Genomic DNA, 20,671 nt, shown 5'->3' with positions numbered 1-20,671 from the left:
TGGACTCCTTGACCATGGAAACATGGGTATGGAAACCATGTTGAGCATGCTAGCCCTCTTTGTTGTCAAGATGTGCATGTTTTTTTCATTTTCAGCTTATGGCGGAAACTAATTAACATAATTATGCAAATTTGACGGCTTTCCGCCACTTGGATTTTGGAGGACTTTTGATATGTTAAACTTGGGTGTCTATAGACCCCATAACAGTTGCAATAAATTATGTTGCAATTTTTTTTCCAGGTCCAGCTGCAGTATGACTGGACTGTATGACATTTACCAAAGAGAATATTTAACAATAAAATGGAAGCGACTGCATCCAGTTATATTCAAATGGAGATTACGTGGCTAATTAAATATTTTTTTTATTTTTTTTTACATTTACAGTAAAGCTTATGTTCTAAGCTTCAATTTGGTATATGATTTCACTGTTTTGAAGTTATGGTCTAGGAGATTAGGTTTTTATGAAAAAAACGTGTGCAATTGCTATGGGTTTTAGGCGGAAACAAAGAATAAGAAAAAAAAAATAAAAAATCTCGACAGAAACAGTATCTGTTCCGACGGTAGGTCGGAACAGCTAGTTACTGTGTGCAGAATATTCACTTAATTATGTCATTATAACTTCTAACTGTGCCCTTCTATTATCGTCCTACCGCTCTGACATATATCTTTTGGGGGATGGATTTTTGCATGGATTTTGTTTTCTCTGTGATCGTGAACAAAATGGTTGTATATCACGGTTGTCACTCTACCTGGACGGGTCAATGCGTTTTAATGTGTATTGTTTTAAACTTACATCTTTGTCCTGAGATTACCCGGCCATCGTTTCCTCGAGTGGATTCATGTAAAGATAAAAACAGGTCCCATAATAGAACCTTGTTGCACTCCAAATTGGAGAGTCTGCCGCCTGGACAACAAAGACCCAATTGCCCCCCCCCCCCTTGTAATATTCCACGCATAAAATAATTCAGCCAGTCATAGACTCTGCTCCTAATTTCGAAGCAGCCATGTAATTTGTTTGCAAGAATGTCATGGTCAATGGTGTCAATCCAACATTACTAAAATATCGCAAAACATTACTATAAGTTATTGCAAAATTCAAATTATTGAACTTTTAGTTTATTTACTTACAGAACTTCTAGGTTTGTCTCAAAAAACTGAAAGTCTGCCATCTTCGTTATCGGATTTTGATAGATGTATCTGCAAGAAAATCCAAAGTTGTATATGACTAATCTGGTTAATAAAATGTATATGCCAAACCGTAAGAACTAAGCATAAAATGATAAACGTTTTTCGTAATGATGACTAGAACAACAATATTATAGGAAGTCAGACACCCCTTAATGTGTAAAACATTGCAATAATGTAATAGCTGTATAATCTAATGTGTTGGTTACTATTCATTGTCACAATGTAAGTGTTCGCATAGTCTTGGCCCAAGACGATGGTGCTTGATTCTGGATAGTGTACTACGCGCGGTTGAATCGCCAAAGCGCGCCCGCCACGGTATGATTTAGTTACGTGGACGGCTCGAAATCTAGACTACACTCTGCAAGCTACCATCGTCTTGGCAATCCTGCAGCGCTGTGTTAACTTTGTCATTGTTTTCTTCTACAGCTTTGTGTAGGACCAATCAGCGTGCGATCGTTGTAGTAAATTAACATAATGTTTAGTTGACCCCGGGGTCATTCTTGTCATGATTACACGGCATTGGCAGCTCCGTGTTTGTTGTGGAGGAAAAATCGTAAGAAAATAGGAAATATTCACGATTATGAATGTTAAAGATGAACAAGTGAGCCGAAGCTATATTAATCTGCTATCTAGATGGCAATTAATGAACGACTAAGTCAAAATATACCAGCTAGTGCCCTCTCTGCGGACGGTCTGGTTTGGCGATAAACTCCGTCAGTTCTCGTGTGCTTCGTCTGCTGCATGCAGGCAGCAGTTGGACCAGGGAGGTAGGATGTCCGGGTGTGAATAACTATAGGGAACTAGAGCATGATATCATACCACATACGACCAACGTTTGCAACTGAGCAAGTCATGGATCCCAAGTCATTATGTAACTCAGTGTCACAAAGTGGTGAGTATAGAGAATCTTGTTTATATTGATCGAATCTGTATAGAATTAGAAAACATAAAGTCATACATTTGTAAGTAGTCATTGTTTGTCATGTTTGAATACTTCAAAACTTGTTGTTATTTATGTAGGTAGACCTCCTTCCTGCTAAATAGCAGTGCTATTTCGTGATGCGAAGCACAATTTTCTTGTGTCTCACTTATGGAAGGGCAGCTCGTAAAAGTATTGCCTCACCAAAATCCACTTTGCATTCGCATTCGAAGGAAGTATGAGCCTACTCCTTGGTTTTGTTTCGGTTTGGAACGAACATAGCCCAGCTTTATGTGAGATTGGATTTGTCTGACTTGAGTCACCATCACTCCAATGCACACAGATTCATATCCCTCGATTTGAAAATGGCTCATTGGCTGACATTTTTTTGTTTTTACTTACATTTTTCTTCTGTGCAAAAAGCAATTAACACTTGTTTGCAATTGCTATAGTTGGGTTGATTGATGATCGTAACACTCGCTGGTCAACGGTTTAATATTAATAATCAAAAAAGATAAACATTTTACATTAAGCTTGATGCAGAAAAAGTTTAGCACAATGAGACCCAATATAATCACTGAACTTATTCTATGATTTGTATTTGTTTCGTTCTTCTGATAGGGCACATTTCCAGGAAAGGAGTCTGCTTTTAGAGAACTGCTGCATGCCCACCTTAGAGGACTGATACTTGTTAGACCTCGTCTTGTCAGATGAATGGGTAGTCGACTGCTCTGCAATTAAGGAATGGAGTTCTTGATTCAAGAGAGACAAATCTGTGACAGAATCAAGATTCAAGCGTATATAATTGTGGAAGAGATATTTTGCTGTTTTGCAGAGGAAGTCTCAAGAGAAAAGGAAAAGATGGAACATCATATTAACTGTCAATCAAGAAAGATGTATGTGAAGAACTGTACTCTACATTTTGCAGCAAAGTTCCACCACTGTATCACAATTTATTGTCGACATGAATCATACCATACCAGTACAGAGATTGACTTTCAAGATGAGTTTACATAGCTTTTTCAACACTGTGGGAACTGTGTGCATACTCTTAGCAACCGATGCTTTTGGACTGGGGTTGATGTTTGTCATTATTTTGAACACCAAGTTGAAAATGTACAACTAAGTGGAAGAGTTGGGCGAGATGAGCAACATGGTCTTTCAACTGCCACAAACTATCTAAGACACAGAGAATCAGATGAAAACTGCATTGCACCCCACAATAAAGAAGAGTGGTCGTAGGCTCAGCCGCTCACACAAGTACAAAGTACAAACAGTATTGTGTATAACTGCTGTGATACCTGTGCACTTTAAATGCTGTGGGAAAGCCTGTGATTGGCGATTAGTGGTACGCACTACGATTGATGTCGAAGTCGCAACTAGCTATTGCTTAGTCGAGTTGCGACTGCCATTATTCACCTACTCCGTAAATCGAGCCACCACAGCAACTAAAATAGTTGCGACTATTCCTGCTTGCTGAAAAAATTGTGTCGCTCACAGTCACGACTTTTCATGACAACATAATTTACCTATGAAACACAACCATACATCAGTAAGCCTGGGCCACTTGTGTAGGTTACTACTCGACTAGTCACACCTCAAAAAGTCATGACTACGACACTAGTCACGACTTGTTTGCCGCAGTGGCAATATGGTAAATTTCGTGCTTAGAGGATTGAAGGATTGTCACTGGTGTCACTGACTGTGTTTCGTAAGTAAATTATGTTGCCATGAATAGTCGTGAGCGATACAATAGACAGTTCACCAAACAGGAAGTTGTTACTATTTTTGTAGTACACGATTATTCAATTAGGAATTAAAAAAAGTAGTCGCAACACGACTAGTGATTTTAATAATCTCGACTGTGCGACAAGTTTGACACTGTGTCGCACTAGTCGCCCAGACCTAGACATAAAGTGACACAATCCTTAAATCCTTTCAGCGTGAGTTTTACTCTATTGCACCTGCAGCAAATAATACGTCGCAATGCATTTTGGGGCATGAAAAATGACTAGTGTGTTGAAGTTGCGACTATTTGAGGCACGAATAGTTGAGAAGCAAATTTCACTAGTCGCTCAGGCTTTAATTGTGGGGTATCGTTGTTATAGCCTGTTTACAAACCTGATCATTTTAATAGCCACTGTTCGGTGAAGAATTTGTGTTTGGCAATAGAGAAATAAATTTTATGAACAAGTAATTTGTGTTGGCCTTTATTTAGAAATAATTTGAATTAAACTGTATCAATTGTTTTTCGACACAATACATCATTGCTAATTATAACATACTGACTGCTAGGTATTCATGTGATTGTGACACAATTAGTAGCCCTAAAGTTTAATACATGTGCAAAGTCATATGAGTCGATGCCTCAGAACGACAATAAATTGTACATGTACAGTGAATAGTGTTTGCTGTAGTAAAACTACTATATACGGTAGTATCATGGAGGTTTCCATGTGAGTATAATCATGGAGGTACCTCCGTAGTATAATATATGCACTGGGGGTAGTTCGTCTGCCTGTGGTTCATGTGATCTGCCCACGACAAATCATTCGGGAAGTATAAAACCATAAAACAAACACGACACGTAACGAAGATGCAAGCATTTTGTTACTTAATTCCTCCTTATTCAGTTTTCTCTCAGACATACTGTAGTCAGCTATTCGTCAGAATAACGACAATAATTATGAATTGGTTTTTCTTGTAAAAGGGGATGTCGAATTTAAATCCCTGCATTGCGTTCGTTAAGTATGGCTAGGCAAACCATACTATAGTATCACTCGTTCGTCCCGTACGTCCGACCGTGGCCCGACTTCATTTCATGCTGCTGGGTGCTGCCATGTTGTTCACATGTTGAATACGCATTACACAACCTCGACAACGGCCTTATTTACATAATACGGCAACGCCCACAGTGCACGCAGCGCTGCAGGATTGCCAAGACGACGGTAGCTTGCAGAGTGTAGTCTAGATTTCGAGCCGTCCACGTAACTAAATCATACCGTGGCGGGCGCGCTTTGGCGATTCAACAGCGCGTAGTACACTATCCAGAATCAAGCACCATCGTCTTGGGCCAAGACTAGTGTTTGCACAGTATAACACAACATCAAACACATTATTTGTCAGTTACATTAAAGCTCTTAAGAAAGTCAACCAGGTCCAATATTTGTAATAATTGTTATAAAATAAGTGAACATTACGTTTTTAACAACGGAACAAAACGACGACCCTCCCTGTAAATGTGATAACCGTAACATTAACCACCCTACTTTGGACACACAACAAATAAATTGAAAACAAAACTTACAGTGAAGCAAGAGACTTAAGTTTGTTGAACATGGTTTCGTCTAGAGCAGTGATGTGGTTGCGTTGGAGGTAAAGATGCACGAGCTGGTTTTGTGTACGTAGAAGTTCTCTTGGAAATTTTGTCAGCTCATTCATTGATAGATCACTGTATGAAACATAACAAAACAGCACAACACTTCAGAAATAATAATAATAATAATAATAATATTATAGGAAACTTATAATGCGCTATGTCTGTCACAGGTTTGACATATTAATTGATCAATCAATAATCAATCATTCAATCAACTATCATTCGATCAATCAATAAGTGGCTTTTAACTCCATTGTCCACAATGGTGTGGCCAACCATACAAATTACAGTGTTGGGATAGGGCGTGCAAACAACTTTGATATGCTTAAGATGCGCACCTTTTGAGAAAATCACACTGTTAGATTTAATTCTACTTCACATGTGTGCAAACAAAAAATTACTAACTCTTAATGTCATTTTTAGGTTTAGCATGTCATTGTGATAATGTATGGATATATCTAAAACTTGGGGTAACATTTGGTGAAAAATCTAAAATGTCAAAACTTTCAGTTTATTTGATAGTTTGACCTCAACATTACCAAACATTAAGGTGTTATTCGAATTATTATTTTAATAAAAACATTTCTGGGTGTATTTACCTATGAAAACAAAGTTGTTAAAACAATAATGCCAATTGGTATGGGGGTGCAACCATTTCGGTATAGTCAAGTATGCACTTTTCAAGAAAACCGTGCTTTTACGGGTTTCTTTTTCAAATTTAAGTACAAGGTAATTAACTGTTAATTACGAAGGTTTGGCATATCAACATGAGTTAACAGTATAGGTTTTTTTTTTCAGTTTATATCAATTTTTTAATTATTAATTTTGGACTTTTTTGACTTGTGTTTTAACTCAAGCGCGGCATCCACAGTCTTCCCGATGCCATGATCATATGTCTAGTTATGATGCCAGTCATTAACAAACTATGCCGTCCAAAGTGACTTCAAACTTTTGCTGTCCTATCTTTCGGATCACTTTTGCTTTGCCAAAAGTCTATCAATAACTTTGTGACTTGTTTAAATCAATTGTTCAGTGCCCGGCAGCTGGATTTCACGTCGGTTTAAAATTATACATTGACCAAAACATGTAATAAATAATAAATAAATTACTAGATCTAATGTGATTGTCAACAATCACAAAGCTGTTCCGGAATGTTTGTTAATAAAAGTTTTCTATGCTACAATAAAACATACGCATTATGACTTAACGACATGGGATAACATGGTCTTGTATGTGATACTAAATCGAAAGAAGCTTTAAAACCAGAATTAAAGGTCAACACGGCGTAATGGTAATTATTTTGATTGAATTTAACCCAAGTTCAAAACTCGGTTGTGTAGTTCTTGAGATATGGTCCTAGTTCCGGTTGACCCGGAAGTGAAGGTGTATACTGGGTGACGGTAACGCAAGCTCGATTTTGCATGCCAAAGGAGTCTATAACTGAAAAAGTTTGTACATTGGTTGTGCAGTTCCGGTTGACCCGGAAGTTCAGGTCAAATCCGGGTCACGAGTCTATTACTGAAAACAAATTTGAAATCGGCTGTATACTTCTTGAGATATAGTGTTGCAAAGAAAAACTCATTAAGGCTTCTAATTAGCGTAATTTGACACCTGATGACGCCACAGTCTCAAAATTGTGTTTGTCGTACTAATACATTTCATAAGGTACAAGATGGTATGTAACTTATAGTCCAGTCATCCTATCAGAAATACTGGCTTGACCTGGAAAAAAATTGCAGCAGAATTGATTTCAACGGTTATGGGTTCCATAAACACTCAAGTCCTCCAAAATCCAAATGGCGGAAAGCCGTCAAATTTGCATAATTATGCTTATTAGTTTCTGTCATTAGCTGAAAATGAAAAAAACACGGCTGTCACGTGAATAATTATTTAAGAATTTTAATCTAAACAAATCTCAAATTTAAGTTAGGCCATAATCTTTAATGGTATATGATTTGTCTCATTCTGATAATTGTAATTTTGACATTTTAATAATTTGAAAAGTCAAGTGTTAAGTCAATACGATTTAGAGGAAATAAATAATAATAATAAAGAAGAAAAAAAATAACAATAATTAAAATTTTAAATCTCCACAATTACGGTAGCTGTTCCAACTAAAGTTCGGAACAGCTAATAATAAAAAAAATAAAAATAAATCTCCACGATTACAATAGCTGTTCCGACTGAAATGTCGGAACAGCTAAAAATTTAAATCTCGACGATAAGAATAGCTGTTCAGACTGAATTGTCGGAACAGCTAATAATACAAGCATCTTAAACAAAAAGGGTACCGCCACGCTTAACATGAATAATTACTGACTACTTACATCAAACCTTTAAGCGTAAAGTTGACCAATAGATCATTCGGTAGTGACTCATCATTCAGCTTGTTTGAAGCTAAAGATCTGAAAAGCAAAAAGTGAAACATTAGGCAAGTTTGTAAATAACGTCAGGCGTTCAGCAACGTTCATTGGTTACTTTATCGGGACTTTGAAATGAAATAATATTTGCCTATTTTCGGAAATTTATCTTCCCAATCGCTATTAGCTAAAGGTAAGTTGCCCCTTGGGTACCTGCCCCTAATACTTTTCATGTAGTCTGAGCTCTTGCCAGTTTTTAAAAAATTACTTTTAAAAGGAACATTACCATAGTTAAGATGTTACAAAATGTGGAGCCTGAACATAGTCTAGAACAAATAACCAGCAAGATACGATCAATAATGCAGGTCAATGTTTTAATATAATGTGATTTCAAAGCCTTGGTAGTTATCTAAGCAACCAAAGTAGGGATCAGTGGATGCACCGGGGTCGAGTTGATGCGCCTGGAATGCATGACCAGATATGTGATGTATAGTACACAAACAGACAATAAATTATTTAAATATATATTTAGTTTGCGGTAACACCATGTGTGTATCTACTTGCCAGGTAGAGTTTGTTCTTACATAACCGTCTTTCTTTATTATACTATCGCAGAGTAGATTTATCGGATATTCGGGAGACTTCTCAGTTCTGAAAAGAACTTTCCTGCTTTTTAACTACTACCCGGGCGGAAGGTATAGTAAATTGGCTATCACTACTACTTTCGCTTATAGGATCGTAATTAACGGTACTACCGCAGAGTCAGTTCTTGAGTCGGTCTCAACGTTTCGACTATAGCTTGCTCTAGTAATCGCTAGGAGACTGTTGTTATTTAACACTGCCTAGTTTAGGTCTATCAGAGTGGTGTGCTGTGATGAAAGACCCTAGAGAAGTTCGATTTATTTTTTGATGAGAATTAAACACATTAGTCAGAATTGTGAAATTACGTTTTGCTGTACTAGAATTGTCAGTTTAATGCAGACAAATAATAAATGTCAAAACATGAGCTCTAAAAAAAGGGCTCGTTCAGGAAATAGGACCTCAACAAAAAGTTTGCACCCACCATACCACTGTGAACTTTTACCCAAGTTTCGACACTGCTCCCCAAATTGATGTTAAAAGTTAATATTATGGAAAATTAATTAACTGTCGAATTGTCACCGAATGGTCTGGAAAAACCTCGTGGCACAGCAGATAAACAACGCACAACTCAACTCACATAATGGTCTTGGCCGAGTATCAAACCGGGGTCACCTTGGTGAGAGGCGAGCGCTTTACGCACAAGCAAACCATGCCCCCACAGATAGAATCATGTACATGAACAAAACATAGTATTTGTTTACTTACAAAATAATGCCTTCTTTTAAACCTTTGAAAGTTGATGGAGACACCTTTCGAAATTGATTGTTAGCAAGATCACTGTAAACACATAATAACATGGCAACTTGTTATGATTTATATTGCTAAAACAAAATGGCAAAAAGGCGAAACAGAAGGTTAAAGAACATAGTCGAAGCTATAAAGTGTAAAAAATATATAACTTACTTTAAGAACGTACTCTACTAAGTATGTGTTTGATAAGAACTTAGTAGATCCACTTGTGATTAAGCCCATAACCCCGCAGTAAAACTTTACGACGCAGGAATAAAACTGTTACTGGAATTGTAAAATTGTGTTTAAATCACGCCGCACACAAACAACATGAAAACCGACGTAACAAACTATCGATTTCCGCATAGTAAACGAGCCACGGTCTGTTGTATTTGTTTTACGTTGTATACGCAACAAGTAAAAACGTTATACCTTCCAGTTAATTGCTATTGTTTTGTTTAATTACAAAGCCCAAAATAAACAAGTTCAGTAATGGGGGTTCATCACCATCGTACCTTCGATCAACAAGCTGCAAAGGCTCATTATCAGAGGAGATTAGGGTCATCTTGTAAACTTCTTAAAACTCATCAGTCACTCTCTTCAGTCTCATCAACTCATCAACTCTCTTTAACTCATCAGTCACGCAATTCATATACACACAACCCACGCGCATCAAACAAATTCTTCACAAAGTTTTTGAAAAACAATTTTTTTCAAACTTCGAATTTTCAATTGTCAAAGTGTCTATAATTGTATTTGTTTAACGTTTTTTAACAAAAGGGCATTTATGAATGGGAATAAAAGAGTAGTTACTCGGCCTTTATCACACGGCAACGACCCTGCCGGTTTTAAATGGCCGTTTAAGAACTCGTCGCCACACTTTTCTTCTCTCAGTATAGGGCTCTTGCGTTATGATCAGTCATTACTTAAGTCATGGTTATTCAGCAACAACCAATCAAAGAAGATACGAATGGGCAACAGAGCAGGTCACTTTTTAGGGAATCAACCTTAGCCTTGATAAATATGTAAACTCCACACGAAATAGTACGATTTCGAAGACTGGTTAATTTAAACTATCGTAGAGGTGTCGTCATAAGATCAGTTTAGACATAACTTGCTTGTTAGGATGGTTAATAAATTGTAATGTGGCTTTTCGTTGACCCTTTTAGTACTTATTCTAAAAGCATGTTCCATTTTAGGCTCATCGAAAATATGCCTTTTTGAAAAAGAAAGAACGAAACGTATACAACGTTTTATTAACTATGATTAGAAGAACTAGCAGTAGACAAAGCAAACAAATAAAATGAAACAAAATACGGTTTAAACAACAACATAACACTTTTTTTAAACTACTTTCGGAGGAGCAAAACATAATACTCACATACTTGTTACATTTCGTTCTGAGTCTGTCTTATCTGAAAACAATCCGTCTGGAAGTTCCTGAAAATTGTTGAAGCGGAGCCTTCTACAATTGATCGATAAATACGTACAAAATAAAGTAGATTATTGCCATATTTCATTGCTATGATTTACTCGCTCACATCTAACGTACGTCGCGGGTTATCGGGAAGTTACAGCCTATGCACACGCAAAAAAATGATAAGCTCGTAATGTCTATTCCACCTGGCAGTTTCTTCCAGACCCGTTTCCTGTCCGGTCTCGAGCTGTTGGTATAAAGTTATGGAAGCGAAATGGCCTGAGCCATCTCCCTGGACATACTTTCTGGTGGGTATAATGGGCAATTAAAAGGATTAATTACTAATTAGAATCCGAGGGAAGGTGTGTCTATTGTTTGGTTCCAGGAAGGGAGCCCTGGTTGTGGACTGAACAACAATGGACCTAAAGGGAACGTCTTAAAGCCGGGCCAGTACACCTGGTTGCTCACCATGTGCCCAATTTCATAGAGCTGCGCAACGGTCGATTTTGTGCTAAACGGGCGCACCTAGCAATTGTTTTCATTTCTCAGCCTTGCTTAAGCAATGTTGTTTGCTTAAAGCGGTAAGCAAGCAAAAAGGGTCATTAAAGCCCCCCTCCCCTTTTTTTTAAATTTTTTGTTTAGCTTAACACCCTGTTTAAGCACAGCGCATTGTGCAATATCATTGCAATACGTTGTTAGTGTGGCGGCGCAGCTGTGTGTGTTTTGCGTGTGTGTGCGGTAGGTGAATCGAAGTAAACGAGTGTCTAAAATGTTTCAGAATTTTTTTTACAATGTATCTCCTTCTGGTTTACTTTTAAGTTAGTGTGTAAACCTTTCAAGGGGCACTTTTAACCATTACAAACAATACACATCACACAGAGAATGTGATGATTTTGTTATCGCCAGTGCATTTATTTCACCCGCCATTATGTCAGCACCTTTTTCTTGTTTTTGCTTAAGCAAACGATCTTAAATGTTGCGCGCGCAGTTTGCTTACGTGCACAAGCTAGCAACCGTGCGTGAAACATGTTTACGCTTAAGCAATTTGTTTCGCTATGTTAAACAAACAAATTTGCTTACCGTTAAGCAGCTCTATGAAATTGGGCCCTGGTTGTAAGACACCAGGGGATTTTTGTTTTACCGTGGAAGAAAATATCTCACGCCTTTCACATCTAGCGAAGAAAACCAGCGCTTGCACAGTAAAACGGAAATGGTGATCGTCAGCGCTAAATTTTGAGGTAAGTATAGACGATGTGACCTGTGTTTACATTCAACCGCCCTCTGTTGACAAAACACTGTATACGTCACGTTTCGCGGTAAGATTGCATACACTTTCTAGCTGGCTGCCAAAACACAAATGTTTTGCCCGGCGGTATGCGAGTGAATCATGTTATGTTTTTCGAGTGACGTCAGAGGTCACATCGTCCAGAGCCAAAACAGAGCGTATGAACTGTTCTGAATAGTCTCTTGTAAACTAGCAATTGCACTGCGAAAAATGAGTCTTACGGCGATAGGTGATTACTAAAACCGCCCCAAATTACAGGGCAATTTTTAAAAGGTCAGCGTGGCTGCTTATTATGATGATGTACAGTTAACCGAAAATCAGTTATTCCGAACATTTTTTTAATTCAGTTCTCGTCAAAATGGTGTAGAAGGGTTTGTGTAAGACTTGACATTTTGTACAGTTAATTTCATAGAGTTTCAGTTTGACCTTAGGATAACTTCATGTTTGTTTCGTTGCATTGTTAGTTACAATGAAACTACTAACTTAAAAAAATAAACAATGTAGAAAGTGTTAATACAAGGCCTTTTGTGGCTTAAAATTAAAGCACACTATAGAGGACTAGATTGAGAATTGTTTTCATGTTGAGTCAAACAAAATTGCAAACGCCTGTTTTATTGTTGATTCTTGTTTGTTGGGTGGTTATTGATGACACATCAACAATGGGACAAGAGTTTCAACCCGGAAGTGACCTAATTTGCATATTTAAATTAGGTGGTAATTATCAAACTTTATGGTAAATTATATCTAAAACTCTTCATTTTCAGGACAAACATTGTGTTAGAGGTGAATAGAAACCTGACCCAGAGAATCTATAAAATGTATTTGTATACTCGAATGACCCTTTCCAAAACAACTAGGTCAAATGTCAAGGGGGTCAAACATACGTTAAATCGGTTTTCTCCACTCAAATGCATTATTACATTTCATAAGATCACAGTAAAAATAATAATGAATGTATTTGTTCGTTTAAAATAATCCACCCTGTCCCAAACAATCTTAAAAAATGACATCCAATGAAATAAAAAACATTCAAATGACCTCTCTACAGGTACGTCAGGAGTCAAGGTTTCAACAGTACGTAAAAAGACAAATCAAATGGTGTGCTGGGCTTTAACAGCACAGCTAGCTTTGTCTCATCGCAGTTTATTATTATCCGCATTTGTAATCAGGAAAGCGGAGACTGACAGAAGTGTACAAGAAGTTTGCCAATGTTCTTGCATTTTATGTTTGGTTTCATGGAGCTCACTAACAGGTTGTATGGGAAAGGGCTTTGTCTGTTCTATAATGAAGCTCCGCTATCCAAAGGGTCTGGTAGCTTATGTGACCGATAGCTTCTCTGGCAGCTTCTGGGAGCGATAGCTTCTCTGGTAGTTTCTGGGAGTGATAGCTTATCTGGTAGCTTCTTGTAGTGATAGCTTCTATGGTAGCTTCCGGGAGTGATAGCCTCTCTGGTAGTTTTCTGAGAGTGATAACTTCTCTGGCATTTTCTGAGAGCGATAGCTTCTCTAGTAGCTTCTGAGAGCGATAGCTTCTCTGGTAGCTTCTGGGAGCGATAGCTGTTCTGGTAGCTTCTGTGACCGATAGCTTCTTGGCAGCTTCTGGGAGCGATAGCTCCTCTGGTAGCTTCTGGGAGTGATAGCTTATCTGGTAGCTTCTTGTAGTGATAGCTTATCTGGTAGTTTCTGTAAGTGATCGCTTCTCTTGTAGCTTTCTGGGAGTGATAACTTCTTTGGCATCTTCTGAGAGCGATAGCTTCTCTGGTAGCTTCTGGGAGCGAGAGCTTGTCTGGTAGCTTCTAGGAGCGAGAGCTTCTCTGGTAGCTTCTGGGAGCGAGAGCTTCTCTGGTAGCTTCTGGGAGCGAGAGCTTCTCTGGTAGCTTCTGGGAGCGAAAGCTTCTCTGGTAGCTTCTGGGAGCGAGAGCTTCTCTGGTAGCTTCTGGGAGCGATAGCTTCTCTGGTAGCTTGTTCGAGCAATAGCTTATCTGGGAGCGGTAGTTTCTCTGGTAGCTTATGTGATCGATAGCTTCCCTGGTAGCTTCTGGGAGCGATAGCTTCTCTTGATCTCCTTTGGAATATTTCCTTTCTCCTTTTCTCTCAGTGTATGACAATGGCGGTCCATACATGAGGAATACCAACAGTGCTTGAAAGAAGTTTAATGAGGCAAGAACCGGATTAGAGGCAGGAATGTGGCACCAGCGGGGAGGCAACAACAGGGGAGGCAACAACTGAGGAGGCAGAAACAGGGGAGGCAACAACTGGGGAGGCAACAACTGCCCAGGCAACAACTGGGGAGGCAACAACGGGTTTGGGGAGGCAGCAACTGGGTAGGCAACAACATGGGAGCTAACAACAAGGAAGACAACATCTGGGGAAGATAGCAACTGGTGAGGCAACAACTGGGGATACTACAACAGTGGAGGCATCACATGGGGAGGCAGTCACGAGTGGAGGCATCAACATGGGAGACAACAACATGGGAGACAACAACTAGGGAGGCAACAACATGGGAGGCATTAACTGGGGACGCAACAGCTGGGGAGGCAACGACAGGGGAGGCAACAACACGGGAGGCAACAACTGGGGAGGCAACAACATGGGAGGAAACAACGATGGACGCTTTGACGGGTAGTCAACAGTGCTGATGCAACCGGGGGTGGATACAACTGTGGGGCAACAACTTGAGAGTGACACCAACGGGGGAGGCACCAACAGGGGAGGCAACTGATCTTAATGTCGAGAGCATCGTGGTAAATCACATGGACGGGGATGGACGAGGCACAGCGGACAAGGTTGCTGCTGACGGTGCCTGATTATGCACAGAAAAGCTGAGTAGCTACAATAACGTAATAAGCTAAATTATTGTATGGCAAAGACAGCAATCATTCTTGAGTACCTAGAAAACGACAATTCATTTGAAAAGAATCACTCAGGCATTGCATCCGTATAGTGTGTCAAACGTCTGTTCTTCAACTTTTGCCATGTACACATGGACAGATGATGGTTCAAAGTATCACTCATACAGGGTATATTTGCAGAAAATGCACATCAATCCCGCCCTAGAGGATTAATGAAAACTAGGCATAATGATAGCATAATGTTTGTGCAATAAAAACATTTTTAGTTTAAATTTGCACCTACTCGCATGGAAAATGACTAGAAGGCATTGGCACCAAGATTCCATCGGATGAATTTGATTATTAATTTATTTGATTTTATTGAATGTCATCAATAGAGGTCAATTGGGACAAATAATTCATTCATTATTAATTTATCTGTAATGGTATGCCATGTAATGATGCATTTAAGTGGAGAAAACCAATTTAACGTATGTTTGACCCCTTTACCATTGACCTAGTTGTTCGGAAAGAGTCATTCGAGTAGACAAATATGTTTTTTAGATTCCCGAGGTCAGGTTTATATTCACCTCTATTACAATGCTTGTCCTGATAATGAATAGTTTTAGAGATAATTTACCTTAAAGTTTGATAATTACCACCTAATTTTAATATGAAAATTAGGTAAATTCTGGGTTGAAACTCTTGTCCCATTTTGGATATGTCATAAACAACCACCCAATAAACAAGAATCAACAGTCAAACTTGGGACTACCTCACCCTTCGTTTACTCTCTTAACTTCAACAATGTACTAAACCACTCACACAGAATCAACAAAGCCTCCAAATGTGTAGCTCTCTATACTTGTAAAATGATTGCCGTCGAGCTCTCTGGAAGAAATGTTAAGATTTACATCAATACATTGCTAATATAAATGAGACCAAGACAGTGACTTTTCAATTAATGGGTGTCAAGTTTACTCAGTTGTATCTGTCATGCATTTCTCCTCTGTTGACCCTGATTACAATCCAAGTCCGGAGCTTGGCATGGGGACTGGTTCCTTAAGTGAGTGCGTGTGTTTTATTAACTTGAAATTCCTTGCACTGCCAGTGTAAAACTAACGCCATTCAACAATCCCTCTGCCCATTTATTATCTTCGGCCCATTGGTGGTACATTGCGGCAGATCGTTTACCTTACAGAACAACATTTTTATTGAATGTTAACAATCTTTTTGAATTTGTGCAGTTTTATTTAACTATAAATGTGGAGCATAAACCAAATTAGAACAATGAGAGTTTGATTTTGTTTTCATTAAAATAAATGTGTTGCCGGTGCTATATAATGCAAAATCACACACGAACGAGTTTAGAAACATAACATGTTTTGTTACTAAACAGAATTATAAGTAAAATCTGAATTTCTTATCTCGGAAGCTTTTAAATACAATTATTTTCTTCTCAACAGGCTTCATTCTTGACGGGACAAACTTTTCGTAGTAGTTTTATTTATTTATAAATCAAGGTGTTGTATTGCATTACATCGAATGAAAACGTCTACCACCAAACGTGGCGGGACTTAGCTCTACACCTGGGTTGTCGTTCAGAAATCTGCCAAAGGAAGAACAAATAAAACGTGTCAAACTTGAATCATACAAAACATTCGTTATTTGGACTTCTAGGACCATTGACTAAGTTAAAGGTACACACAAATTGAAAAACTTAACATATGTGACCCGCTCTGACGAAATGAGGAATGTCTAGTAAACTTTCATTTCGTGTAATTTGACACCGAACATAATCATAACAAAAAAATTATTGAAAATTATTGAAATTTTTAATTTTTTTATTTCTACACTTTTGGGTTGCCTAAATCTTGATGAAACTTACTATGGTCTTACCTTTTCGTCAAAAGATTACTAAAGATGTAAAAACAGACGATTTCTGAGCCATGTTCTTGACGTAATTATCCAAAAATGTTCCAAATCCCACGGGACAGACAGCGAACATTCATTGAAAACACCAAATTTGGCGCTGTCGCAAAACCTTTCACACAACTTGCATAGCGCCACCAAGAGTACCATTGGAAAGCCAAAGATCCGAGCTGTCTAAATATAGCCACCAAAAACACGTGTCAACACTGAAAGGGGTTCAAAGGTCACCAAAGGCAACCCCTGTTTTATCAGCGATGACATCTCTCATTCATAAATCCGCGTCGCGAGATTAGTATGGCTTACAGACCGAGGCGTATGTTTATCCATTCAGCGTGAGAGTCCGTCACCCGACCCGGTCTTGTTGCCATAGCTCGTTGCAGCGCTGGTAATACGACAATGTTCACACGGACACTGCGCGGGTACCATGCAGTTGCAGCGCTGGTAATACGCAATGTACACACGGACACTGCGCGGGTACCATGCACAAACTTTGCTACACGTACGACGTGTGGACAGTGGAATGTTTATCGAACGTTGGGAAAACAGTGTCTAATTTCCATCATTGTTTCGTGGTTTTTCAAGGTTGAATTGTTCCAAACCCAAATAATTCTGAATGTTAAAGGAATAATCTTTCAGTTAAACTTCATGCTGGGTGAGAAATTTCGCTAAAATCATGAGAAACATGCACGGGGAAATTGCGAATGTTCCCTGGTCTTCAAGCCGAGTATACCCGTGGGGGTTGATGCTGTGCGCTGAGTGACAGCTGTCTTTACTATGTTTTGACTTGACGCAAACAAAACTCGCATTTCAAGTTGGAAATATCAACGCAAATGGCTCTAAAATTTCAGGTAAACATTGTCAAACTTATTGTTGAAATTGTCTACTCATCATAATCTTACTTCTCGTTGAGTTGTTTGTTCATTTTGGTAATTTTGTTTGCCTGACCACGGGGGGTTAAAAATTGATGTTTTCATTATCGTAAACAAATAAAAATTATTATTTTAATGAGTGTGTGTGAGACGTCGCGTTTTTTCAAATTAATTTTTCTGAAGTTTGTGTTTTTCCAAAACGCGTCATAACATTAAGCGTCAAGGTCGTCGAAAATTCCACATTATTTCAGACAGGAAGGTCGTATGGTCTTGATTTTTAGTTCATTTAAAATATTAAGACTTGCTTAATTGGATTATTATGAAAAATGCAAAAGTGAAATTCACTAGACAATCCTCATTTCGTCAGAGCGGGTCACATATTTGAACAAAACCCATTAACACTGATTTGTATCAGTTGTTGATATTGTTCCCTGCGGCCCTTGGGGGAACCCCCACGCCTAAAAAAGTAAGTAAATAAATACAAAAAACAACAACAACAAACAAACATTTATTTATTTATGCAAATAATGTATATCAATACGAAACCAATGTTTTGGCTAGAGTTGTGGCTCGTGCTACCTCAGTGTTTCTTGAAAACGTACTTCAAGCAAACGAGCTATGCATGATACATGAGCCGGTACCAAGAGATGGTTTCAAAAACAATTTGTGTCTATGTAAAACACTGCCACTGTATAGTAAACCCATTCACTAGTATGTTTCAAGTCAATTCGGCGTGTCATGGCCGAGCGGTTTAGAGCACCTCATTCAATATCTGGTGTTTGAAAACCCGATCGTGACACTTGCTTCGTAAAATTGGGGAGGGAGTGTTTTCTGCTCTACCGGCCAGGCTTCGGATTGATGATACCCAAGCCTACATCCGTATGAACTGTAAAAGGGGTAACCCTGTTTCAGCCCTAAGAGTAGGTGGCAACGGCCTCTTGAAAAAATAAGGGTATATAGCCCACACCTTGAAGTGGCTTTCAGGCCTTGTGTGTCTGTCGACTTAAAACAACAAATAATTATAATAATGTTAACCCTCTTAAGTTAAACATTTTTCAAAATTTTACGAAAATTACAAACAACAAAGGTTAGATTTCCACTACTCTGCCTTGTCTTACAGTCTTTTTTTATTCTGAGTTGGTGTACTGTTACTTGTTTAATAAACACAATTATTTTACTGTATTAGCATTTCATTATGAAACAATTAATATTTGTGTTTGATTGTAGTTTTTTTTTATTTTATTTTTTACTGATATTTTTTTTTAGGGGTGGGGGTTCCCCCAATTGCCGCAACCATTATATCAACCACTGATACAAATCAGTGTTAATAATCTTGTTCAAAGACTTTAAGTTTTTCAATTTGTGTGTACCGTTAACTTGGTCAATGATCATATACGTCCAAAAAACGACTAATTAAAGCCAATCATCCTATGTGGTTTTACCGAAGAGCCAATTCATTGAATGTACTAAGAACGGACGATTCCATATTATTTTATCTAAAACGAGATATGGCTGGCTTCGTCTAGCGGAAGATATAAAGGTAATTTATAAACATCGGCCTTGTGGTAGTTGGTGATAGTCGGCTTACTGACAGTGAGTTAGTGGGCATTGTGTGTTAACATTCATGGTTTATATAAGTCAGTAAGATTTACACATTATGCACAATTGTTTTTAACTTAATAAATATCGGATAGTGTGGACACTGGACAGGAAATATTCTAACCTTCGACAGTAATTTTTGGCGGGGCTGCCACACCCACAAATATTTTAAGTATGCATCTTTAATATTTACATTTGGGACTTACATGTCGGTTGAATCAGACACAGTAAGACCACCGGGCTCGATTTGAGATATCTTGTTTGAAGAAAGCACCCTTAGAATAAAAACAACATAGTTAAAACTGTTAAGGGGTGTCAAATGTCTATGACGCAGTAATTTTTTTTTTTATTTTTTTTTTTACGCAGTTCTGTCATTAGTATAAGGTGAAACGATTCACTGGTGTTTTCAGTTACTCATAAATGGCACCAAGACTAAACATTGTACAGAGCAAAGATCATGTATTATTTACTCAAAATAATGATAGCATAAAACCTCACTTGGTAACGAGAAATGGGGAGAGGTTGATAGTATAACACATTGTGAGAAACGGCTCCCTCTGAAGAGACGTAGTTTTCGAAAAATAAATAATTTTCCACGAAATTGATTTTGAGACCTCAGATTTATAATTTGAGGTCACGAAATCAAGCATCTGAAAGCACACAACTTCATGTGACCAGGGTGTTTTTCTTTCATTATTATCTCGCAATTTCACAGGTTTGTTATTTCAAGATTTGTTTTGTAGGTACACCAAGTGAGAAGACTGGTCTTTGACACTTACCAATATTGTCCACTGTCTTTAACAACTAAGACACTGAATCTTAAAAACTTGTTCCGCAAACATTACGTTACTATAAAAGTGACAGGGAAACTGCACTGGCTGGTCGAAGTAGCGTTAATATGAACTTAAAGATTAACTTCACAAACAGACAGTTTAATACAAGGGAGAAATGAGTTGTATATTCAAAACACTAAAACTAATAGTTCTTACACTAGAACTAGGTCATTGCAGTTTCTAAATGTATCCTTTCGAATTACTCCCAACTTGTTTCTTTCGAAGGATCTGGGGGAAAAGTGGAACAAAATGGTTACTGCGTCGGACATATGACGTGTCAACGTGTCTGCTGATGGAGGCCCATTTGTTCGCTTATCAGGTTTAAAAACTGCCAATTATCCCTACATATGACGTCACACTCTCTATCAGCCCCCCCCTCCCACCCCCCCCCCCCCCCGAGGCAAATGATGGATATATTATATGTTCGCTTAAAATAACAAAACAATAACAAATTTGTATACAGCGCATAACACAATAACCTTCTCATTGCGCCTTACAGCTCCCTTGGGAGTATTCAACTTGGGCAACAGTAACGCTCCAGAGGCCTTCTCATGTACAATATCAACCTTTACCCTCGCGGGTTTCCATTTATACCCCTGGGGTGAAGGGAAGCAATCATGGTAAACTGTATTGCTCAAAGACACAAGTATCACGACCGCGATTCTAACACACACACTCCGATGACT

At 38.3% G+C, this 20,671-nt stretch overlaps 1 protein-coding gene across 1 annotated transcript in view; it reads right to left on the bottom strand.

The window, feature by feature from the left end:
• LOC139943187 (uncharacterized) overlaps window positions 1-20,671 on the bottom strand; it is a 55,691-nt gene that overhangs the window by 21,718 nt on the left and 13,302 nt on the right. Inside the window, exons 5-13 of the mRNA XM_071940003.1 lie at window positions 20,142-20,213; window positions 19,359-19,427; window positions 16,293-16,361; window positions 15,578-15,643; window positions 10,599-10,682; window positions 9,194-9,265; window positions 7,814-7,891; window positions 5,415-5,558; window positions 1,129-1,197 (exon numbers count right to left, since the gene is read on the bottom strand). Of these exons, the coding sequence (XP_071796104.1) occupies window positions 1,129-1,197; window positions 5,415-5,558; window positions 7,814-7,891; window positions 9,194-9,265; window positions 10,599-10,682; window positions 15,578-15,643; window positions 16,293-16,361; window positions 19,359-19,427; window positions 20,142-20,213 (723 nt within the window). The remainder of the gene's footprint in view (window positions 1-1,128; window positions 1,198-5,414; window positions 5,559-7,813; window positions 7,892-9,193; window positions 9,266-10,598; window positions 10,683-15,577; window positions 15,644-16,292; window positions 16,362-19,358; window positions 19,428-20,141; window positions 20,214-20,671) is intronic.

The sequence above is a fragment of the Asterias amurensis genome, chromosome 10 (genome assembly GCF_032118995.1).
Source record: "Asterias amurensis chromosome 10, ASM3211899v1".
In the NCBI taxonomy this organism is placed as follows: domain Eukaryota; kingdom Metazoa; phylum Echinodermata; class Asteroidea; order Forcipulatida; family Asteriidae; genus Asterias; species Asterias amurensis.
The sequence above is the reverse complement of the archived record's forward strand: the minus strand, read 5'-3'. Positions and strand labels throughout refer to the sequence as shown.